This window comes from Artemia franciscana, chromosome 1 (genome assembly GCF_032884065.1).
Source record: "Artemia franciscana chromosome 1, ASM3288406v1, whole genome shotgun sequence".
NCBI lineage: Eukaryota > Metazoa > Arthropoda > Branchiopoda > Anostraca > Artemiidae > Artemia > Artemia franciscana.
In genome coordinates, this window is record NC_088863.1 from 45177450 (window position 1) to 45203536 (window position 26087).

Consider the following 26087-nt stretch of genomic DNA (forward strand, 5'->3'; position numbering starts at 1 on the left):
TGTATTGCTTTTGCTTATGTAACACAAATTAATTAGAATTCAATTTTTCTTTTTGTATTATGAACCTAAGATTTTTAGAGCAATGAAAATTATTATTATTATTATCCAATTAAGTCTCTCTTTCTCGACTCTTTGATCCATTGGATTTAAATATAGCACAGATGCCATCGAAATTTAGAAAGAGATGTTAGACATTAAAAAAGGAGTCTTATGAGCTATGTTGTAAACCAAAGTGTACACCTTTGGCTTTGATATGCAATACCAGTGGGAAGAATTGTAAACAGGATTTCCTATAAGGCGGCAAGATGAAGGAAACCAAACGGTCTTCGATATATTTCTATCAGCAAAACCCAAAAATTACTTAACACTGTAAAAATAGCTCAATACACATTACAACATGCAAATCTGATTCTATACTTTGAAAGCAAAATCCTATCTTAGCAGCCTTTTTCAAAGCCAGTTTAAGACATTTGTTTCTACTAGTACTTAATACATTTAAAGAAGAATGTACATCATTTTGGTACTATCATCAAACAGCTCGTGGTAACGAACTGTAGTAAGAAGCGACCCGGCTCAATAATAACCGAAACTCTAAAAAATGGAATTTTGATATCAATAATTACATAAAAAAATTGCATTTTAATGCTGATTTAAATATATAAGTTCCATCAAGATTAATCTTACCCATCAAAAGTTACGAGCCTGAGAAAATTTGCCTCATTTTTGAAAATAGGGCGAAACACCCCATAAGTCATACAATCTTAACGAAAATCACACCATCAGATTCAGCGTATCAGAGAACCTTAATGTAGAAGTTTCAATCTTCTATCTACAAAAATGTGGAATTTCGCATTTTTTGCCTGAAGGCAAATCACGGATGCGTGTTTATTTGTTTGTTTTTCCCCAGGGGTGATCGTATCGACTCAGTGGTCCTAATATATCGCAAGAGGGCTCATCCAAACGGAAATTAAAAGTTCTAGTGTCCTTTTTTAAGTGACCAAAAAAATTGGAGGGCACCTAGGCCCCCTCCCGAGCCCAACTTTTCCCAAAGTCACCGGATCAAAATTCTAAGATAGCCATTTTATTCGCCATATTTGAAAAACTTAATAACTGTGTCTTTGGGGACGACTTACTCCCCCGGAGTCCCCGTGGGAGGGCGTCACCTTACGAACTTTGACCTGTGTTTACACATAGTAATGGTTACTAGGGAGTGTAGAGACGTTTTCAGGGGTATTTTTTTGGTTGGGCGGAGAGTTGAGGGAAGGGGTTACGTAGGAGGATCTTTCCATGGAGGAGCTTCTCATGGGGGAAGAAACTTTCAAGGAAGGAGGATTTTCTAGCATTATTTAAAAAAAAACAATGAAAAAATAAATATGAAAATTTTTTCTACTGAAAGTGAGGAGCAGCATTAAAACTTAAAAAGAACAGAAATTATTACGCATTTGAGAGGTTTATCTCCTCGTAATACCTCGCTCTTTACGCTAAAGTATTTTTAGTAATTTCAACTATTTATTCTACGGCCTTTTTGATTCAGGGGTATCATTTACCAGCGAGGAATCGACGAGGGGTGAACCCCCTCATATGCGCAATAAAAACATACTATGAAAAACATATTATGAATATAGAAGTTCGTTACACAAGTTAATTCGTAAGTTACGTATATTTTTTACTAATGAAAACGTTCGTAAAGAATGAAAAGTTCTGATTGCCTTTTTAAGTAATCAAAAAATTGGTTAAAACTATGAGAAAGCCATTTAGCCAAAAGACAATCAATACGCAAATTTCGTTTTAATTACTCATGTGCGGAGAGCCAATATCAAAACATGCATTAATTCATAAACGTCCAGAAATTAAATAAAAAAAAACAAGTTTTATTAAATGAAAGTAAGTAGCGACATAAAACTTAAAACGAACAGAAATTACTCCGTATATAAAAGGGGCTTTTCCTTCTCCCGCTCTTTACGCTAAAGTTTTTTTACTGTTTTAAAGAGTAGAGTTAAGAGAAAGAATCCAACTTTAGCGTAAAGAGCGGGGCGCTGAGAAAGAAAAGCCCCTTTCATATACAGAGTAATTTCTGTTCGTTTTAAGTTTTAATGTCGCTACTTACTTTCATTTAAAAAAAGAACTTATTTTTTTTATTTAATTTGAATAAGACCTAATATTGATGTAAGAAAGACAACAGCTAGAAACTCGTCTAGAAGCTTACCCTGAGCAATGGATGCAATGATTTAATGTAATTTTAAGACAGTATCTCAAAAAAAGGATTCATCATTATTTTTTTCTGACTCAGTGGGGGTGGGGTGAAGGGTCACATTTTTAGCGCTTCCAAATTTGTCAACTATTTACAAGTATTTAATTTCTGGTTTCAAATCTGGATACATTTATTCAAAAATACTGCAGCTACTGTTCTTCACTGACAAAACTTCTTTGGGGGCGGGGGGGGGGATTGTTAAACTTCTATTGTAATCCATGTGGAATTTCTGCACATGACAAAACGTTATCATGGTCTTAAACAGTTTTTCCACTTTTCAAAATAATTTAGATAGTCCAATGGCAAAAATCATTGTCTAAAATGGTGATATTCCACTTGTCTGTTTGTCCCAAAACTCCTTGTGTTTTGTTGTGATAAAGTAAATTCCACATCCAGTGAGCTTAGCTAAGACCAGATCATACAGTTTTCATAAATTCAATATTGATTTCTGCTCAAAAATCCCGTAATTGACGGTTATTAGTTGCATATCATGGAAGTTTTTTGTCTTTAAACAGCCTATACATGTGTTCCGATAAACATAAATGTGTCTTCTGCGTCTTCTATAACAGCATCGCACTTATCGTCTTTTGGATATAATTCCGCTTCGATTATTAATATGGACTCACCTAAAGACCTTATATTACTAGAATTCAACTGTGAATAAAGGTAGTTCTGCTCATAAATTCCAATCATCACCCTGAACTTGAGACAGAATATTTTCATCTACCAAATGGAAATTTATCATAAAAAAATAATAGCACTACAAGAGATACTAAACTAAGCTAACTGCAGCCCAATGAATAATGGATCAGATGCATATCTATGTTCCAACATATATTATGAAACTACCTGTAATAAGGCTTAACTTGCAAAAAGAAAAAAATTACAAAGAATCATTCCGCTAAAATCTACGGATAAGTGAAATAAATCACCAAGGATAAATCACCCGTTACTAAGGTTGTAATTATGAAAAATATTAAGGTGGTATTTCTCTATGGAAAATAGCAATCAAGTTTTCAGCGTGCACGTGTGTAATTCACTTCAAAAATAATAAAATTACTGATCAGACTTTTAATATCCTGAGAGAAAAATTAATGTAGATACCCTTTTCGGAAATTCCCGCTCCTATATAATGACTTGGTGTCTGTTTTGGGACAGATAAGGTAAAAAGAAAATAGATCACATCCTGGATTCTCAACAGTTGTTAATAAAAAGAGTAAACCGCTCTGAAGTAGCAGATCCTTACAGTCAACATTTCCAAATTATGGGATCTAGATCAAAACTGCTCGCTTGTTTTTAGGAAAACGGGACTTCCAATCTCTTTATTTCCCACTAGGCTGCCCATTGAGTGAGATACCACTCCCTTTATCTCTCTCTCTTGCAAGAAGAAAAGAAAAGACAGGAAAATACTGCCACGGATTTGTTTTGGGAACCATACAATTATGAATATAATAAATTATATTTTAGCTTTAACAGATAAACTCCAGCTAGTAAGCAGCAAATTTTTACCTTTAAATTTGAATAAGATTAATACAAATGAGGTTAATTCAGATAATAACTTTAATTTTGATTAAAATTGAATATAATGAAACAGTAAAATTTTATGCAAGCAGAATCATTAAAACACTTTTTCCACCTTAAAGACTAGCTGAAAGGCGGATAACCCTCAACTACCATACGTGCACCTATGTTTTGAGTTTCTTTATCTTTAGTATATGTTTTTTGCGTTTGATAATGATAAATTTATGAGATAAATATCATACCTGAGAAGCAATGACTGCGGCTTGTGCAGTTGCATTTTTCAAAGAGTTTGTTGCCAGCTTGAAACTGCCAATAGTATTAATTAAGGTAGATTTTCCAATATTTGCATTGGCTCGGGATGAAGCCACTCCTCCATGTTTATGACATCTACACAGATCACCAGCTACATAGCCATCGGCAGCTATTTCTAACAGTGACACCTCATCTATTCTAAAGACTTCTTTGTCATCTGGCAGTGTACCAACTTTGCAAGATCGCTTTATGACTAAGATCTTTGGAAACAGACCTAAAAGGATTAATAACTATACATAAAGATTGTAAAACACCTCCAATGGTTGTGGGACCACTGCTTTTTTTGAGGTCATAAGTGTTTCAATGACTTGAAAGATACAAAAATTGCAACTTGAAATGGTACAGCATTAAAGAAAACTATTACATTGCCTGACGAATTCAGACGCTTCAACCTGGATTTATTAGAAGTTTTAGAAACTCATATCCCAGGGGTAGGAAGCATCAAATTTGGAGACATAGAACTTATTTAATTAGTTACAGGGAAAGATGTAGAGGAAAATGAAAGTTGGTGACAGCTTGTATGTGAAGGAAAATTTATTTTGTGAAGATGAATTAGCAACAGGACTAAAATGACTATAAAAAAATAGGTGCTGATGGTGTGCTAAATGAGTTTCTTAAATATGGTAGCTATGAGGTTGGAAATAAGTTACTGAAGATTGTAAATATGATTTATGAAAAAGGGGAAGTACCTAGCAATTTAGGAAAACTCTAATTAAACCCCTGTATAAAAAAAGGAGATAAAAGTGAATGTGATAATTATAGAGCAAAGTCTGGCATCTTTAGGTAGCAAATTACTTAGCATGATAAAACTTTTTAGACTGAGAGATGCTGTAGACAAAGTTTTAACAGAAGAACAGTATGGTTTTAGGAAAGACAGAGGATGTGATAAAATCGCTAAAGGTAGGAATAAGTGAAGATGAAAAGGTGACGTTGGGTAACAAAAAGACCGATCAAGTAGACAACTTCATTTATGTTGGCGGTATTATTAGTAAAGACGGTGGGAGCAGTGAAGATGTTAGAAGTAGAATAGCCAAGGCTCAGGGTGTTTTTTCACAGTTGAAAAAGTTTTGGGATAATAGTAAGTTAGGTCTGCGAACCAAGATTAGAATTTAGAAGCAACAGTGATGACTGTGGCCCAATATGGCTCTGAAGCATGGGCGCTCCGAAAACCGAAGGAAGATTTACAAGATGTATTCCGAACAAATGGCCTAAGAATTGTTTAAGCTAGCCGGCTGACTGACCGTATTTCAAATAGTAGTCGGTACGAAAAGTGCGGATCAATCTCATTTTCTACGGCTATAGTGAGAGAAAGGTTGAAATGGCTAGAGCACGTTCTGTGGATGAAAGACAGCAGATTGCCAAAGATTGGCCCTTTTGATCGACTATCTAAGACTAAACGGAAAACAGGTCGTCCGCAGTTGGGGTGGGAGGATGTCGTAAAGAAAGGAAATGGGAACTTCCTGGGATGGTGTAAAGAGGGAGGATTTGAATAGATTAAGATGGAGGAGGAGCGTGTGTAGCAGTGTTTCTGACTTCTAACTTTGGTTAGATTTTCTTCTGCAATAGTAGCATATTTGATCTAATGAATGGGCTATAGACTGATGGTATCGATGCGTAAAAACCGTTGGTAAATAGGCGAAATCGACAAAAAAAAAGAGACAAAAAGTAAATATTGGTAAAAGTGCTGATACAAGTTTTCATAAATGTAATTCCCTATTTTTAAATAAAACGACAAAATACTTTCGTTTTAGTTTACTTATGTCCAAATAAATGAGATCTTACCTGAGATAGGTTCTATGACACCTATTATTCCAAAGCAGGAACCAACACATTCTAAGTCTTGTTCATTACAAATACTCCAGTCTAAAATTAAAGTATAGAAATCAATTAGACAATCTAATTCAAGGATCTAATTGCATACACAAAGCCAAAGTAAGGAATCTTTCAGCTATACAGATAGGACTAGCAATAATACTATAACTGGTACAATTATATACAGAAACCAGAGATGGCTTATGTGTTCAGAGGATAGGATGTATATGATTTCTAAATTTCTAATAATTCACTCTTCTATGCAGAAAACATCTATACAAAATTAAACTTCATAGGGCACATTCTGCAATGAAGGAAATGTGTATGAACATGAACTCAAATGGCATTATTTCGTGTCTAGCTAGGCTGCACTTTATAGATCGAGTATGACGGGACCCAAAAAATTTAGCTTTCGATTACCCTCTGGACACAAACGTAAAGCGGCTCGTTTCCAAAATGGAGTGAGAAAAGGTAGAAGGAAAATATTTAAAGGAAAATAGAAATTCATTATAGGGGACAAAGAGTGACACTCTGAATAGATGACAGTGCATGAGGATTGAGTGACACCACAAATCTCCACTCATACAACTCTTTACAAGCCAAATTTTACACAGCTCTTAATTTGCACTGAAATCCAAATGCTCAGTTTTGTGGCTTATGCAGTCTCAATAGAACATGCAAACGCTAAAATGAAGTATGTCGCCTAAATTGATCACAAATAGGGTTCATTAATAATTATCAAATTAAGATTACTACAATTAAGAGTCTTGCTAGTAGAATTTCTGATTATCAATTCGCTTTGTCATTGGATTGGTAACCTCATACTCCTTCCTCCTCCCACGACTCCCCATTCATACGATTCTCCACTAGCCAAATTACAAATAATTTTTTACTTTCATCGAAATCTAAATTTTCAAATTCTTGAGTATGGTACAGCTAGAATTAGAATATCAACATTCAAAGACAAAATAATGACATTATAATGCCTAAATTAATCACATAAGACTTCGATTTCCCCAGCATTTTGAATTCGAAGGTTTCAAAGCTTGTTGATTACAAGGAAAACAGCTCAATGCAAAATTCCATAGCCCAAACCTGACAAGTATATATTTAAATTTGGGGTTTGATTCCTACAAAAATGTGTGCTTATGGATTTTCCAAATCGCTAATTACGAACACGAGCGTCATAAGGAAGATAATTAAAAACTTGCAAAAATTTGATCATGGGTGACTTAGCATGGGAAGTAGGGATTAAAACAAATATGCTAAAACCACTGGCAGCCTCTCGGCGACTTCACTAAAAAAGCGGGAAATTAAGTCCGATAATTAACAAAATTAATCTACAATGTTGTAGGATTGATTTTTCTACAAGTGATATTTAACCAACATTATTTTGTTCTCAAAAAGTTTTTAAGTCGACAGTCTCCGCCAAATCAATTTAGCTTTGTTTGGGGAAATCTTGGCATTTAAGCAGGCTTTTCGACATTAAGCTGGTAGGGCCTACTGACAGAGGCTTAGCTCCAGCGTTTTCATGGGGAAGGAGAAGAGGGGATTCACACCTGGGGAGGCAAGGGACGTGTGATATCCTTCAGGAAAAAAGGGTGTTGAAACGTTTGGAAAAATCACTAGCCTGAATATGTTTTTAAGATGTCCGAAGACTTGTTTTCGAAAATTATTTTTTTACTGAATACTAAATTCCCAATGAAAAAAAAGTAAACGTATTATGTACCTGCCATAAGTCTTCAATAGCACAATTTATCGAGCGGTACTGAAGAAAAGTTACTATTCAGCGAAAGCACTACTTGGTTAAATTCAAAACATTATACAATACATAATAAACAATAAACACACATTAAACAAACATAAAATTAAGTACTGTTGCTCGACTCTATCTTATGATATTTCAAAATTACTAATATGTACATATAAAATAAACTTACAATATACAATTAATCTTGGAATACAAAAATCAATGTTTCGGCTCTGTATTAAACAGACTCGTTACAGAAAGTGTAGTTGTCTACATTTTTCCACATTAAATTCATTTACAACATTATACGGTCAATTTGTATTTCTCTTTCAATTGTCAACAGTGCAAGTGAAGATAACCTTTCTTGCCCCGTGGTGTTGCGGCAGTACGTCTTCAGCCGTCGAAGACCAGAAAAAGATCTTTCACACTACGAGAATTCATCAATCAATCAAACAAATGAATACATTCAAGGCGGGAGGCCTGAAAACCAGATCTTCCCTCTTCTTTATGGATTCGGTTGACAATATCTCAATCCTTAGTTTGTTCTTCTTTTCTCGCAATAAGCTCGTACGCTTCTTCTTGGGACAATTAAACTCTGGCTGAATGGGATGTTGGCTTACTACGTAGTGTATCTTGTGCCGTAGAAATTACGTGACTTATAATAAACGCCGTTGTTGTAAGCCCTGCTTCTTCAATTAAATATTCAAAATATGGACGAATATGCAAAGCTGATAAATCAGCTAATTAGGTAAAAACATGTGGTAACATCATGGTAAGGTTTATCCAATTCAATAAGTCAGCTCACTTTGACCTACTATAGATGGTGTTGCAGGTTTAGATCCGTTAGTAGGCTAAAAACATGTATGAAGAAATCTCTTTTTGAAGATTGGGTTAAAGTTTTTACACCAGTCAATGGGTTTGATTTAAGTCCCAGTTTAGTTTGCAAATTGAAGAGACTGACTTGTTTTGTTTCCAGTATTTCAAAATTAAATAGTATGTGCTGAGGGGTTTCTTCCGTGTGCTCAGAGTACTGGCAAAATGGGTTATTGGTAACTTCTCCATTTAGCTGCTTTAGTTTATATGAAAAACAATGGTAGTTGAGATTAGCTGTATTTGTACACAGGCGATGGGACCCCACTGATTGCATCCAGGTTGGAAAGGAGGATAAGTTTGTTTGCCTTAATTTAGGTAATGGTTTCAGTCGTAATCCTACAAAGCCTAATCTTCCAAGGCTGTTTAAGTTTTGTTTGGTTTGATGTAGGTCTATTTCCAGTGATTCAAAGTTCGTGTTTTTTACGATATTGAGGGCAGATTTAGAGTAAGAGAATACCACTATATGTTAATTTCTCTGTTTCAGTTAAATAGGGTCTCTAAGTCCAAATTGATTGCAGCTACTTCAGCTGTTAGTTAGCTGATCCCTGCATTGTTTTTTTTCCATGATGCATAGGCTCTGCTCTCTTAAAAAGCGTCCACTTCCCGATCCCTCTTCACTTAAAGACCCATCAGCAAATAGTTGGGCACATTCATTATATTCCTTTCTTAGAAGCTGTTTGATATGTTGGATTGCAGTTTGGAATTCAATTTCTTCCTTTTTGGGGGAGAAAAATTCCAGCTTAACCTCTGGGATGGTTGATATCCATGATGACTCTTTTGCTATTTTAATTTTCATATGTTCAGGCTTGATGGGTTATTATGCCCTGGCTGTAATTGCTAGCATCAGTGTGTGGTTTTAGGCTCTAGCAGGCTAGCTCTGCCTTCTGGAAATAGAAAATGGTGAGGGGTTGTTTCAAATTTTGTCACGTATCTTAGAGTTAATAGTTTAAATATTTTCATTTGGTGGGAGCCCTCCTTCTTGTAGAAGGTGTGGAACCTTTGTTGTTTTCCTAAATCCTGTAGCAAGGCCAATTGCTTTATTTTGTATACATTCTAGTTTCTTGAAGAGCTGTTTTGAGCAAGCTCTATAGATAATCAGGCCATACCCAATTACTAGTCTAATGTACTGCGTGTAGAGTTTAAGAAGGGCTCTATTTATACCGCCCCAAGTTGTACCACATAGTCTGCATAATTCTCATTTTTCCATGCATGATTGTATGCTATGGTCAATGTGAGGTTTAAAGGTAATAATTAGAGGAAACAATAATTTCAAACGTTTTTCAGCAAAGACACATGCTCGTTCTTGAACGTTTTTATTTTATATCCTCAACTCCGTGAAAGCACTGTAGCTCAGACATACTGAGTTCAAAATCAAGTTCATAGTATTCACACACAAAAGCTTGTCTTTGTTCATTTCATTTGCATCTAGCATTACGCTTAAATTGTTCAAAACGTCCAACCTGTTCTTCTCTAGCCCACTTTCAATCGCTGTAGTTAGGATGTCAAGACAGGATACAATACTGTGTTTTTGAAAAACTCTTGCGCTGTCTCATATGGAACTATTGAGCCAACACCTAATTTTGCTGGAACTTTACGTTTTTGGGGCATTTCAGGACCTCTAAAACCACATTTATCCGCTAATTCTGAGCTGTGATTGAATAGCTTGAGAAAGGACTGTAGTACTTCGACAGTGCTGTTCCTGGCCCTTTTTAACACTTCATAAGTCACACTAGTGAACAGTAACGTTTTCGACAATATGTCGTATTGCATTAAAACTCTTCTCAGAAGGAGTAAGTAAAAACAAAGCTAAAATCTCCCATACTTTTTTTCAAAGAATCAGCTTGTCCGTCAGCATCACCATCGGTCTCTAACATTTCTTTTAGAGCTGCAAGAGTTTCTTTAAAGTTGTCCACCAGTGCACACATTGTTTCAATGCGAACAAGTCCACCTGGTATCGTTTAGTGACTTTAAGGCTGTGATAAGGAATGAAAGGATTTGGTACCCTTCTGAATCATCTCAAGAACTGCATGGCGTTTAGTTGACTTTTCAGCGAAATTATAAATACTTTGAAGAACAAAGAACATATTTCTAATTCAAGTCACTGAATTGAAGTAGCAAATAATACATAGATTAAGCATGTGTGCGTGGCTGTTTTTGCTATGTGTGTAAGTATACATTGCTATTGGGGTCTCCTGAAGTATTCTGGCTGCCACACCTTTATAAAGCTCTCTCACGTTTGAAGCTCCATCGTAGTATTGACTACGTAAATTTTGAATGTCCAGGTCTAGTGAAAGAAACGTATTTTCTATTAGTGGTGCTAATCTTTCACCATCGGTTTTTTTCAGCACGATAGAAACCTATGAACGATTTATAAACATCTACGTTTCATTAACATCTCTCAAGAACACTGCAACTTGCTGATGTTTTGGTATATCTTGAGTTTTGTCCGTAATAACGGGAAATATTTTTGCTTCTTTTACTTGTTCAACTATTTGTTGCTTTATTTGATCTTCGATAATAGATAATAATTCACTCTGGATGGTCAGTGAAATGTATGGGATATACTTTTTATGTGTAACGAAGAGCTGTTGAATCAAATCACTGTCTTTAGAGCGAAGTTCCATGAGCTCCAAAAAGTTCCCCCAGTTTTTCAAATCCGTGGTTTCATCATAGGTTTGCAATGCAATACCTTGTCTACCACAAAATATCAATGATTTGCCTATGGATTTTAGATACAATCAATTTTGTTGCACATCCTTCGAGTCTTTAATGTTTACTTTTTAAGTAACGGAACCACTTTTTAACCACACTCTTAAAAAGTAAAGATGGCCCGTTTCTTCCATATGTCTTCAACAGTATATTTTTCTTGAAGAGGTTGTGAAGAAAAGTTACTATTTGGCAGACATTGCTCAGTTAATTTCTAAAACATTACGCAATACATAAATAACAATGCACATGCATGAAACAAACATAAATTTAAGTTTTGACGCTCACCTTTTACTAGAATTGTCAGCAATGAGTTACTGGAGACGATAGTAGCGTACTATAAACAAGCTTTCGGGTGGGTGATGGCGAGTTTCATACAAGATCAGCTTTTTGTCAACTTAATCTATAAAATTAAAGTGCGTATCTCCCTTCCACTTCCTCCGACTCCCGCAGCCATCACTGGAGACTACATTTTGCAGTTGAACTGCGCATTATTCCGACAGCCCCGTGCATTAAGTCATTCAGTTGCATGTGATTTAAAAATGGTGCCGAGTAAATAAAAAAAATATACCCTTTAAATCTCAATGGTCGAAACCTTATACAGGAAAATTACAACCCCTCTTCTTGAACAACAAGAAAAATCATTTTTTGCATGGGCATCAGTGATATGTTTTCTGTATTTCTTTGTTGCTATCAAAGCACTGGAACATGGCTAATTCTAATATCGTATCTTTTTTACAAACTAGACTAGAAAAAGCCATCATAAGGTACCACATGGTATACCTAAAGAGCAATTATGGTGGCATGTCTGGAATGGAAAGGCTGGGCCAGACACATGGACATCATAGAGGACTAATTATGAGCTCATTGATGAACCAACTGCTATATTTAATTTATTTTTATAAATTCAACTTAATAAGGCAATCATAAAGTGTCATATGGCACCCAAAAAGAATACTTTTGTTTTAAAAAATGTGTTTTTCCCATTAATTTTTTATCTTTAATTTGAATATGTTTTTTATTTTATGTTACGGGTTAAAACAAGAGTGATGCATGGCAAAACCCACGGAAAAAATATAATTTGGGCTATATATTTGCACATTGGGGGGGGGCTCCTGGTAAAGTATAGTGGAACTGGAGTTGAAATGTCTTAACTACAATTATCCTACACATTATGAAGTAACAATTGATTTTTAACATGTTTCCTTCTCAAGAGCCAAATTCTAGATTTATACTAAATCTAGGGATGGGGTATTTTGTTTCAATGAAAATACCAAATAAAAAGGTATTTCTAAAATCAAGGAGTGGGGAGAAATCCAGGGGTATTTTTACTAATACTACTACTACTGAAATTGCAACAACTTGTAAAGTTAAAGAGTATTAAGATAAAAAGGGTGCCAAAAGGGGATCAAAAGGGTACATCAGCAATATTTTTGGAATAGTTTACAGTATCAAGGTGGAACTTACAGGGCATCATCAGGGGAATATTCAACTGATCAAAATACAAGATGTGCAAGATGTTACTATTATTAATGCTGTTGCTGCTGTTATTAATGCTGCTGCTACTACTATTAATTCTGCCACTACTGCTACAATTATTGCTACGGTGCTACTACTATTGCTAATAAAACTAAGGGTATTAAGACGAAAATCTTGGGCAATATCGAAACTGTATTGAACAACTCGAAACACGCTATGCCCATATAGGTTGTCAAGAGGACGTATCAGCAATGCTTCAGAAAGCTTCAGAGCTTTAGTTTGAAGCTTAATCAATTAAGCTGAAGCTTTTTCAGGGACAATTTAGGCTCATATTAAACTACATCAAAACGAACTATGAGCATGTGGATGTTCAAAAGGGTGACAAAGCAATATCTCAGGAAGGGTTAGATTATTAAGCCACAAGACACTAGCCAGAACATGCATACTTTTAATACTACTTCTATGGTTACTATAACTAATGACACAAAGGGTATTAACATGAAACTTTTAGGGAACGTTTAGAGGGAGCTTAGGATGTGACAATTAGCTAGCATTGATCAGATTTAATTCTTTGACGTCTATGTCAAGTTTTGTAGATAAAAATCACTATTCAGTTGGAAATTTCGGTCAATGATGGTATTACCGGAACAATTTTTTGGTCATGAAACTATTGTTAATAGATGCATTTTCAATTTTTGAACATCTTTTCTCTCTTGCAAAACTACTGCAAACTCACCGTTATGGAGATGTTCCAGCCCAAATATTCTTGTATTTATACATATAGAATTGCAATCATTTCCGTTTTCGTTGATTGAGAGAAGTTTATTTATGAAAGAATCAGCCTAAAATAATTTGCCTTTGGAATGTACTTAACCTAACCTCTATCTAATATCTATTCCTATTGTACATATTATCATCAAATAAACGATAAACAAATAAACAATAGCGCGATAGATCTTACAGAGAAAAAAGACTAAAAACAATGGAAATTAACAGAAAAATGACCAACTTTCAGTTTGAATAACTGCATAACGGTGAGTTTACGGTAGTTTTGCAAGAGAGAAAAGATGTTCAAAAAGTCAAAATGCATCTTTTAACAATAGTTTCATGACCCAAAAAAATTGTTCCGGTAATACCAACATTGACTGAAATTTCCTCCTAAGCATTCCCAATGTCTTAGTAGCAAATCCAAGACGTCAAGTGAAACAAGCAAAATTCCAAACAGTTAAGACAATAGGGAACTTCCTTAGACACCCACCATACCCCCAAAAAAAATAAAAATGAATAATAATAACAGCCTATCTGATGATGCAATTTTTGGGGCACTTCTGAAAATTATTTTTCCTTATTGAGCTATGATGGATTATCCAAGACTTACCCTCTTTTAATGAGCATGAACTGAAATTGTGCTTTTCAAACCACAACGATTTTTTTCCATCTAAAAATATGATATGTTCTCTAGATGATAGTACTTCCATCAACTTCAGAATGTGTGTTGATGTCCCAAGTTACAGCTGAATTCCTTGAGTTGCAGGCAAATTTTAGCTTAAAGAAAGAAAAAGGCAAATAATAAAAGAAACAAGAGTGATGATACAGCAATAGAGCATGCAAGTGACCTAAAATCCACATATTTTCTGGATCCTTTTTATTCCCTTTAATATAAATTGTGGCTGCAGCATTAACTTCAACCTAGTAAAGGGCTAAAACAACCCACAGTTACCAAAAAAAAGCCTGAAACCTCTAAAAACGGTGTTGCATTGAAATAAAAAGTGCGCCACTGGGATTGCCTTAGCCAAAAACCCTGTATAGGAAATTTACAGTCCCTTGGCTTTAATATCAAGGAAAATTCATTGGCTTGAACACAAGGAAAATAATTTTTTTGCAGGAGATGCACTTTTTTTCCATTTTTTTTCTTTTTTTTTGGTCTGCAGCTAGCAGGGCACTGAAACATCATAGAGAGTCTTTTAAGGCTTCATTTAAATTGCTACATTTATGTGCCTTTGTAATTAACAAAGCAAAATATTTAAAAATAAAATCACTTTTTTGACAAAAAAAAACCTACATCTTGCAGGTTTAAGAATAGCATCATAATTGTAGGTAACAGCCATGAATGACACTATACTAAAATACTTTAAAGGGTGTCTAGGGTAGCAATAACAGAGCAATTTGTTCTTTACTAGTCCTGCCAAGAAAAAGCGCAAACATTACATATGGAATACATCCATTAGGCTTTGTGTTGCTTGAGCAACCTGTTTTAAATGAAAAGAATGCCTGAATTACAATGCAGCAATTTTGTTTAAAATTTCACTTGTTCTGGAAAGAACAGCAATTCTATCAGTTAATCAAAGGATATTGTGTTTTGATTATTTTCATTTTGCACATTGAGAAGAGAATAGCAATTACAACAGGAGATTTGCATATTGAGGCGGTCTTGACCAAAACATTGTTGTGAGTTGATTACTATCAGCAGCAATATAGCCAATGGCAAAGAAAAACTTTCTACACCCAATTAAAGAAAAAATCATATTTCTGAAAACCAGATGGGTTACTAAACAAGAACAAAAAAAATACAGTCTGTGTTGAAACCAGAACTAGCAATGTACTAGTACTGACAGCTAATCATGCCACCAAGCTGCCAGAGGTTAATTCCAAAAATTCTAAGCCAAAAATTCTATTCTTTATAAAGTGTTTTATTAATTTAAAGAGGCAAGATCTAAGAAAAATGAGTCTACATGAATCTGGGCTAGAAGATTTCTTTCTCATTTTAGTTATTAGGATAATAGATGTCTTTCTCTACTCTTTGGGGACATACCCCTCTTTCATAGACTTGTTAAAAAAGCCTCAGGAGCAAATTTTTTGGCTTCCTCTGGTAAATTTTATAGCATTAGGTAGTGTATTTGGTCAGGACCAATTCCTCTTGGTTTTATTTTCTTTAAAGTAGCCCATTTAAAAGTTCTTCTAGAGCAAAGTCTTTCATTAGGGGTTGGTTTATTTTATCAATAATTTTATTGCTTGGTATTTTATAAGGATGTCCAGGATCTTTTCTTTTTTTGTCTAAAAGAATCTTCATTTTAACTTATGGAACTGTGAAATCTATGCCACCCTTTTTACAGAAAACATGAATTTTTAGCCAGTATAGATTTTGAGATTTTGCCATGTAGGCTATCTTTTACCTTAAATTACCTTAAATCGCACTGGCCGGCGAATAAGGTTGGGTGAACATCCTGTAGATTCGCCGGTTGAGTGATGGAGGTGGAAGTGCGTTGTCTAGTTCCGTTGAGTAGATCCACTGGCCTCCCAGTGTAGTTTCCACTCCATCGCTGCCCAGTCTCGGTCAATTGCTTTTTTGAAGTTGTCAACAGTTTTTGGACTGAACTGTTTCTTCACTAAGGGAATTCCACAGTGGAACAGCACGAGTTGAGAAGAAGTTGGAACGTTCTCTCCGTGAGCTTCTTTGTTGCTGGAGCTTCTTGGTGTGGCCCCGGGTGTGGCTAGAGAACGACTTATTAAAAAGCCCTGGTGTGACACCATTCTCCAGCAGCTTGTGGGTCAGGATTTCATCTCCGCGTTTCCTCCTGTACGTCAGGGTTGGGAGCTTGAGTTTCTTGAGGCGTTCAGGGTACGAGAGGTTCTTACATTTGGTTGGTAGTTTTTGTAGCCCTCCGCTGAACGCTCTCAAGGATCTTCTTGTCCACAACATAGTGGGGAACGGCAAGAGAGACTCCGTACTCAAGTTGCGGTCTGACCAGTCCCTGTATATAGCTTCCTGATTGTCCTGGGAGATCTACTGGTGATATTACGTCTGATGAGACCAAGGGGACCTGTTGCCTTTTGCAGCTAGGTATCTGCTGTGACTATGGAATTTTCATTTTGTCATCAACAATGACCCCAAGGTCTCTTTCTTCGGTGACAGGTTTCCAAAGTTATGAGCTTCCCCAGTACGATCTGTCATTGTATATGTCATTCCTGGGTTCTTAGGGCCAAGATGTAGGACTTTGCACATTTCAGCATTAAACTCGAGGGGACCAGGAAGAGGACCAGTTGTTGAGGGTGTGCAGATCTGCCTGCAGAGCTGCGCACTGTTGGTTGTTTGCGACTGGGCCAAACAATTTCGAGTCGTCTGCAAACAGTTTAAGGTCATTTTGCACTGACTGGGCTGAGTCATTGATGAACATGTTGAAGAGGGTAGGTCCCAGTTTAGTTCCTTGCGGAACTCCGCTGAGCACTGGAGTTGGGTTTGACATGATTTGATTCCCCTCCTCATCATACATCATCACCCTCTGTATTCTATCCTTGAGAAACTGGATAATCCATTCCCTTACATCTTGGTGGAGTTGATAGAACTCTAGTTTCCTTTCCAGGTACGAGTGTACTACCTTCTCGAAAGCTTTGGCTTGGTCCAGCAAGAGTACGTCAACTGGGAGGCCTTCCTCAATCATCTTGGTGATTATGTCATATGATTGAATTAGGTTTTGTCTCCACAGAGCGACCCTTCCTGAAACCATGTTGTCCATCGTATAACAGGCTGTTAGTTTCCAGATGTGCAACGATTGCATCATTTAAGACGCCTTCCATGACTTTTGATGGGACAGAAGTCAGGCTGATGGGTCCTGTAATTCTGTGGTTTATCTTTCTGTCCTTTTTTGAAAACTGGCATGACATTTGCTGTTTTCCAGTCAGAGGGAATAGTTTTGGAAGCTATTGACATCTGGAATATTCTTGTCAGGGGTTCCGCTATTTCAGCTGCGGTCTCCTTCAGCAACCTAGGATGGATGCCATCAGGTCCCTTTGCCTTGGATGGGTCCAAAGTTTTTAGGCGCTTGTAAGTATCACAAGCTGTGAACTGGATCGGTGGCATAGGGTGTTTGATGTGGGTGGTTGGCATATCTTTTATTGTTGAATTATTTGAAAATTTGTCCTAAATTAGTTTCCTCTATCATTCTCTTGGTTTCTTGGAGGAAGTTTTTTTTAGGACTGTAGTGGCCCTATTGATCTCTATTTTATTACTTATTATTCCATTTTCTTGCATATCAGTCTCTATTATTTTTTTTAGCCAAGCTTTTTCCCAATTTATATCCAAGCCTGTAATTGAGTTTCTTTTTGTTTTCTTAGGCTTAGAAAAACAAACTAATTCTTCACTAGTTTTTCACTAGCATATTTATAATTTGTTCAGGTAAAATTCTAGTGTAGCTACTTTTTTTATCTTGGAAAGGGGTTAGGTGAGGAAAATAAAACTCTCAGGAATGGGTCTATAGATTACAGTTTATCCTGAAAAGGTTTTTTTGAAGTACCTAGCTCTACTCCTTCTCTTTCTAGGGGGCAGTGACCTTTGATTACCTCTAAAGATCTTTATGTTATGAAAGTGAAACCTTGCAAAACATATTTTCTGCTTAAATGAAGTAAAAAAAAACTGTTTTCAGCTTCAAAACTTTGCTTAATCCCAATCTATGAGGTTTCAAAGATCTGCAAGTACATTTCTTAAAATTAAAAAAAAATGCTAAAATGTTTAGTCAAAGCTTCAATAGGTAGGCTAGAGACCTGTCAAATTGAAAAATTTCTAAGAATAAGGATTCAAAAGAGGGTTGACATGAAAGCTTGACAATACCTTCCCAGGGGTATGTGTTTGGCCCCGGATTCACTACTGAAATTTTCATTTTCCTAACCTAACCCCATTCCAAGATGGCAAAAAGTAGCCAAACTAGAATTTCATCATTTACTCATTTATTAAATTAACTGGATCATCAGGTAAAACCACTTGGATTTTAGAGACATTGATAGGCTACTTTGCCAGCTTGGCCATTTGCTGTTGCAGAATTTCCACATTTTGTCCTCTGGATTTCTGGGGAATCTATGTATTCCCCTAATTGCACTATTACTGGGAGGTGTAAATTTTGAATCAACTTACTGGAAATACTCTAGCCCTTAGCTTTTAAGTGTTTTCTTCCATTAAACGTTAAATTTTTATTTGTGACGGCAGTTGTGACGAGTCAGAACTTAAAATTAGACACGGTACTAGAGTTATCGATTTTGCTGTTCTTTGTTTATGGTTTGAGGATTTTTGGATCAAGAGTAAGGTCGAGTTAGTAGATGGATTTTGTAGCCTACATTTAGGTGTGGGGGAGAGGGTTTAAATTAAGGGACAAACAAAACATTTTTGAACAGCTAATGTGATGGTCGTCCGATCCAAATTGAAAATGGGACATCTAAGACATGAGATCTTTCTATATATCAAGTTTTATTAAGATCCGATCACTCATTCGTAAGACAAATGTACCTCAATTTTCGCAACTTCTTCTTTCTCCAGCCCCCCAGATAGTCGAATCGGGCAAACGACTGTTCTCAAGTCAATTTGTGTCGATCCCTGACATACTTACGAATTTTCATCGCCCTAGCCCGTCAAGAAGCACCGAACCTGCTAAAGCACTAGAAATCCCTCCAACTCCTCCAAAAAGATCGGATCCAGTCCGGTTATGTAAATCACGTATCTAGAACTCCCCATTAAGTTTCATCCCGATATCTCCACTCTAAGCGTTAGATTTCCGGTTACCAGGAATTCCATTCCCCTTCTCTACGCACCAAATTACCCAGATCCGATCCGAATGGAAAAAGAAGCATTTGAGACGTGAGATCTTTTTATACATCAAATATCATTAAGATTCGATCACCCATTCGTAAGATAAACATATCTCAATTTTCACGATTTCCCCTCACTCCAGCCCCCCCCCCCCCACAGATGGTTGAGCCGGGTAAACGACTGTTATCATGTCAATTTATGCTGGTCCACAACACCCCTACCAATTTTTATTCCTAGCACGTCCAGAAGCACAGAACTTGCCAAAGCACTGGAACCCCCCTCTCAACTCCCCCAAGAGATCGGATCCAGTACTGTTAGGTGAATCACGTATATAGAACTTGCGCTTATTCTTCCCATAAAGTTTCATCCTGATCTCTCCACTTTAAGTGTTTCCAAGATTTCCGGTTTCCAAGAATTCCGTTTCCCCCCTTTCACCCCAAATGTCCCCAGATCCAATCTGAATTGAAAATGAAGCATCTGAGACATGAGATCTTTCTATATATCAAGTTTCATTAAGATCTGATCGCCCATTTGTAAGAAAACATACCTCAATTTTCACCATTGTTTCTTCCCTTCAGCTCCCCCCGATGGTCGAAGCGGCGGAACGACTGTTATCATGTCAATATGTGCAGATCCCTGACTCGCCTACCATTTTTCATCGCCCTAGCTTGTTTCGAAGCACCGAATTCGCCAAAGTACCGGAGAACCGGCCTGGTCCGGTTAGGTCAATCACGTAATTAGGACATGTACTTATTCTTCCCACCAAGTTTCATCCTGATCACTCCACTCTAATTATTTTCCAAGATTTTCAGTTCCCCTCCCCCCCCCAACTCCCCCCACTGTCACTGGATCCGGTCGGGATTTGAAATAAGAGCTCTGAGACACGAGGTCCTTCTAATTAGCAAATTTAATTAAGATGCGATCACCCTTTCATAAGTTAAAACTACCACATTTTTTCTAATTTTTCCAAATTAATCGTGTCTCCACTCCCCCCAGAGGGTCGAATGGGGTGGGGGAGCAACTATTTATAATTTAATCTGGTTCGATCCCTGATGAACCTGCCAATTTTCATCGCTCTAGCTTATCTGGAAGTGCCTGAACTTGCAAAACCGGGACCGACAGAAATTGCGGTCGCTATATGACATTTGGCCGACGGACAAGTGCCATAAAACAAATATATTATAACAATCAAGACGACCGTAAGGAATTAATGAAAATAGATATCCAATTATTAATCTTGGAAACTCGGAAAATCAAATTTTATGTTACTGCAATTTCTAAACTCCAATTCAGTTTTTAATCCAATAAATGCAAAAGACAATATTTATAATATCTCTCATCAAACAGTTCGTGGTAACGAACTGTAGTAAGGAGCGACCCGGCTCAATAGTAACCAAAACTCTAAAAAAATGAATTTTGATATCAATAGCTACATCAAAAGAATTGCATTTTAAAGCTGATTTTAAATATATAAGTTTCATTAAGTTTAGTTTTACCCATCAAAAGTTACGATCCTGAGAAAATTTGCATTATTTAAGAAAATAGGGCGAAACACCCCTTAAAAGTCTTACAATCTTAACGAAAATGACACCATCAAATTCAGCGTATCAGAGAACCATATTGTAGGAGTTTCAAACTCCTATCTACAAAAATGTGGAATTTTGTATTTTTTGCCAGAAGACAAATCACGGGTGCGTGTTTATTTGTTTGTTTTTGTTTTTTTTTTGTTTTTTTCCCAGGGGTCATCGTATCGACCAAGTGGTCCTAGAATGTCGCAAGAGGACTCATTCCAACGGAAATGAAAAGTTCTAGTGCCCTTTTAAAGTGACCAAAAAAATTGGAGGGCATCTAGGCCCCCTCCCACCCTCATTTTTTTCCAAAGTCAACAGATCAAAATTTTGAGATAGCCATTTTGTTCAGCATAGTCGAAAACCATAAGAACTATGTCTTTGGGGATTGCTTACTCCCCCACAATTCCTGGGGGAGGGGCTGCAAGTTACAAACTTTGACCAGTGTTTACACATAGTAATGGTTATTTGGAAGTGTACAGACGTTTACAGGGGGATTTTATTTTGTTTGGGGTGGGGCTGAGGGGAGGGGGCTATGTTGGAGGATCTTTCCTTGGAGGAATCGGTCATGGGGGAAGAAAAATTCAATGAAAAGGGCGTAGGATTTTCTAGCATTACTATGAGAAAACAATGACAAATAAACATGAAAACGTTTTTTCAAATGAAAGGAAGGAGTAGCATTGAAACTTAAAACGAACAGAGATTATTACGTTTCTTTTCTGTCCCATTGTCTGTTCATATAAATAGATTGTCAGGTTTACCGACTCTTGAATATGCAACATATAATGGTCCATGGGAAAACAATCCGTATTCAGATCTATACCTTATGATTCTAATGATTGCCCTTGAGCTTTGTTGATGGTGATTGCTAATCGACGATTCCCTGTGTCGCCGTCGTCATTTATATATCCCCCTGTGCCCCCCGGTGTCCCCAGTTGTAGTTGTGTCCCTGTGTCCCGGTCGTCATTTGTGTCCCGGTGTCCCAGTATGTGATTTCTCTTTGAGGGTCCCGGGCGTCATTTATATTCCTTGTGTCCCGGTGTCCCGGTCGTCATTTGTGTCCCGGTGTCCCGGTCTGTATATACATTCGTTTTTGAATTGGTCTTTTTTTTTAGGTTTTAGTTTTTTACCTTTTTTTAGTTTTTTTAGTTATACCTCATGATTCTAATGATTGCCCTTGAGCTTTGTTGTTGGTGATTGCTAATCAAAAATTCCCTGTGTCCCCGTCGTCATTTATATATCCCCCTGTGCCCCCCGGCGTCCCCGTTGTAGTTGTGTCCCTGTGTCCCGGTCGTCATTTATATTCCCTGTGTCCCGGTCGTCATTTGTATCCCGGTGTCCCGGTCTGTATAAACATTCGTTTTTGAAATGGTATATGATGAAATAAATTTTTGTATTTTTCCCCTTTTTTTCTTTTTAGTTTTTTTTGGTTTTTACTTTTTTTTAGTTTTTTTTTCTTTTTTCTTTTTCTTTTTTTTTTATTTTTTTAGTTTTGTTTTTCTCCTTTATTTTTCATATTTTTTCCTTTTTTCTTTTTTTTCTTTTTTAGTTTTTTTAGTTTTTTAGCTTTTTTAGTTTTTTTATTAGTTTTTAGTTTTTTTTTTTCTTTTTAGTTTTTTTTGTAGTTTTTACCTTTTTTTAGATTTTTTAGTTTTTTTTTACTTATGTCCTGGTCGTCATTTATACTCCCTGTGTCCCGGTCGTCATTTGTGTCCCGGTGCTTTGTTGATGGTGATTGCTAATCGAAAATTCCTTGTGTCTCGGTCGCTTTCTCTTTGAGTGTCCCGGTCGTCATTTATATTCCCTATGTGCCGGTGTCCCGGTCGTCATTTGTGTCCTGATGTCCCGGTCTGTAATTTCGTCAGTCGAAAACATGACGTCAGTCGACACACAAACATGACGTCACTCGACAGACACACTCACACACAGACAACTTATTTTTATATATATAGATATACATATGTAAATCACATTGCTTTGGGTCTCTTGTATAACCATACAGGGTTGTCAATAAAAATCGAATGTGTGGTTGAATGCTATGACTAATGTGATGCATGGTCAATAATTATGACTCAAGAGTACTGAATTTTTATAAAAAGAGTAACTTCCAAAGTATTCTATCTACAAACCCCATTACTAAAAAAAAACTTAGTATAATACAGAAAATTAATTTTAAACATAGCTAACTAATGAAGTTAATTTTAAAAATCAAAATGAAGATCATAGCTTTTCTGAAGAGCATTTTAATTATTCTTACAAATGCTCAGGACAATATAAAACATGGAGTAATATTCAAGCACAAAAATTCGCTTCTAACCAGTCACAATGCATGGAAAATATTCATGAAACTAGATCCTAAACCGTTTGAAATATTATTCAAGCAAGTAATGAGACTGGAGAAAAATACAAATACACCGAAAGAATCAATTCTTTCAATTCCTAAGATCAAAAAACGACTGCAATCAATTAAGAATACACAGAAGAAAAGAAAGGACATCTCATTTTCTCCCATTCCCAAACTCAAATTAAAAAAAAATTAATAGGAGATATTGACAAGAAAATGGCTGAAACAGACAAAGCCAAAGGGATAAACACCTAAAAAGACATCCAAAAGATATCAACAAATGAAAACTCCTACTATTTCAATAAATTATATAGAGAATCAGGAGAAACAAGAGATCCAGCAACACCCCCTTCAAGGGAAAAGAAATTCTATGATGGAAATTACGCATTATTAAATGTAATACCAAATACATGGATTATTTTAAAGGATTGTGGCGCAAACAGATATTATCTAGTATCTTTAATAGAAAAGTGACCAATGAAAACATTAAAAATGTTACGAATAAGGACCAAGACACACCTGAAACCAAACTGACGGATATCAAACCAACTCAGGTCAAGTATAATGCAAATATCCCTCAAGACACATCGAAAACCATGCCACCTGAAATTCAACCAACTCAAATCGAGTCAAATATTGTAACACGGAAAAATAACATACCAAAAATAATAAAAGGTACCGAAGCTAATAATGCTAATAATGTACGTGAACCAATACATAAATTTAAATGCCAATATTTATGTAGAAGAATAAACGCAACAACAAAATAGAGTAAGTAACAAAGTCTCCCCACAGCTCATTGTTACTCCCAATAATAATATAGAAACGATCACTTACAGAGCATCAGCATCATTGGAAAAAAATTTCTCTAATAAATATTCATCGACCACACGTATATTCTGGGAATTCCACATTGCAGACAAAGCAAACGTTAGCAAACGTGCAATAATTAAAAGACTGCATCTCATTCGAAACTTAATTTGCCAACTAACGTTACCTATATATAACGCGAAAATAGGAATATATACCTTAGATGTTTTTTCTAAAGGAACCTCAACAAGAAAATTTTTCTACCTCATGGAATATATCTAATAATCTCTAATAGGAAGCACAAAAAGAGAAATATTTATAAATATGCAAAATGATCTATGATTGTTTACTATGCCCAAAGAGACAGTAGGAACCTTATCCTGCTACAATAATACCGCCAAATTTGACCCCAACTATCGAACCAAACAATTTTACAGGTTGTTGGAACAATAACTACAAAACAAAGTTGCCGGCTCGTGACCAAGGAGACAACTGTACAAACACCATTAATCACAAAAAGTACAAATATAATAAGCAGAAAAATAATAGACTTTCAAGGAATAAATATGTCGTTCACAATCCCAAATATACATAATGAAAAGACAAAGTCCTCTATCTGGTCAGAAATCAATAAAATAATAAGTACAATGCCAATGATAAAAATGGCTTTGGTATCGCAGATACCACTCTTCACTAATGAAGACCAGAGATTGAAAAGTTAATAAATGGATTATTTTCACCGAATTCCTGGTAAAATATCATAATAATTTTTTTTTATTTCTCATTTGAATAACAATAAGAGCAGTGCTAACGTTGAACTATGGAAAGCTCTTAGAACTGAGAAGAAAACACCCAAACATGAGATATTAGACGCACAAGAGATGCATCAATTAAACATCACTGTTCCCGAAGATATTTAAGGCTTGGAAACTGGGAGTATATTGCAGTACAAGAGATTTCAGAGGTCGTCTAATGTGTCTACTAATATCCAGTCCCCATTGTAACAAAATTTTGCTAATGTATAGGTGGTCTGCTATGACACAATGAATTTTGTTTCTTCATTTATGTTTGGCACTGCCCTGCATCAGTAATAAAAAAACATAAAGAAAAAATTTTGCATAAAATCAAACCTCTAAATATTAACCAAGTAGTTGCTGTTGTATAAAAAAAAATGTTCTTGTATTTTCCGCGAAAACATTATAATTAGTGGCAAAAAATTATACTTAAAATATTGATAATTATATATTACTAGCTGTTGGGGTGGCGCAAAGTGCCACCCCAACACCTAGTTGGTTGGGGCGCTTCGCACCACCCCAAGCCCCCCCGCGCGCCTAAGTCGTTACGTGCCATTGTAGTTATGTCCCTGCGTCCCACCTGTGAATATAGATAGATATATATGATATGATATATATATATATATATATATATATATATATATATATATATATATATATATATATATATATATATATATATATATATATATATATATATATATATATATATATATATATATATATTATATATATATATATATTTTTAACTACGTGAAACTTGCAAATATACAACATTCTTCGCTGTCCCATCGTCTGTGCATATAAATAGATTGTCAGGTTTACCGACTCTTGAACATGCAACATTTAATTGTCCATGGGAAAACAATCTGTATTCAGATCTATACCTCATTATTCCAATGATTGCCCTTGAGCTTTGTTAATGGTGATTGCTAATCGAACACACAAACATGGCGTCAGTCGACAAACAACTTCATGACGGCATAATGCTCAATCCTTACAGTAACGTCAGTCAACACACAAACATGACATCAGTCAACAGACAAACAAACAAACAACTTATTTTTATATATATAGACTAGCTGTTGGGGTGGCGCTTCGGGGTACTAGGCGCCCCCCCAAGCCGTATTCAGATCTATACCTCATCATTCAAGTGATTGCCCTTGAGCTTTATTGATGGTTATAGCTAATCGAACATTACCTGTGTCCCCGTCGTCATTTATATATCCCCCTGTGCCCCCGGCATCCCCCTTGTAGTTGTGTCCCTGTGTGCCGGTCGTCATTTATATTCCC

At 36.0% G+C, this 26087-nt stretch overlaps 2 protein-coding genes across 3 annotated transcripts in view; both read right to left on the reverse strand.

Moving 5' to 3' along the window:
- Positions 1-18691, reverse strand: part of LOC136030300 (phosphatidylinositide phosphatase SAC2-like) — a 90366-nt gene extending 71675 nt beyond the window's left edge. For both annotated transcript variants that reach the window (XR_010618240.1, XM_065709176.1), the window contains exons 1-4: positions 18610-18691; positions 14083-14249; positions 5867-5947; positions 4015-4298 (exon numbers count right to left, since the gene is read on the reverse strand). Coding sequence is in view for 1 of the 2 variants with exons in the window: in XM_065709176.1 (XP_065565248.1) it covers positions 4015-4298; positions 5867-5947; positions 14083-14182 (465 nt within the window). In the remaining variant the exon portion in view is untranslated. The remainder of the gene's footprint in view (positions 1-4014; positions 4299-5866; positions 5948-14082; positions 14250-18609) is intronic.
- On the reverse strand, positions 16060-16404 carry LOC136031553 (uncharacterized). The gene has a single exon (XM_065711249.1). It carries the CDS (start codon positions 16402-16404, stop codon positions 16060-16062), a length of 345 nt encoding a protein of 114 aa, XP_065567321.1.
- Positions 18692-26087: the final 7396 nt, after the last annotated feature.

Bases quoted from the DNA above. Each gene is read 5' to 3' on its own strand.
- LOC136031553 (XM_065711249.1), bottom strand. From the start codon at position 16,404: ATGTTGTGGACAAGAAGATCCTTGAGAGCGTTCAGCGGAGGGCTACAA.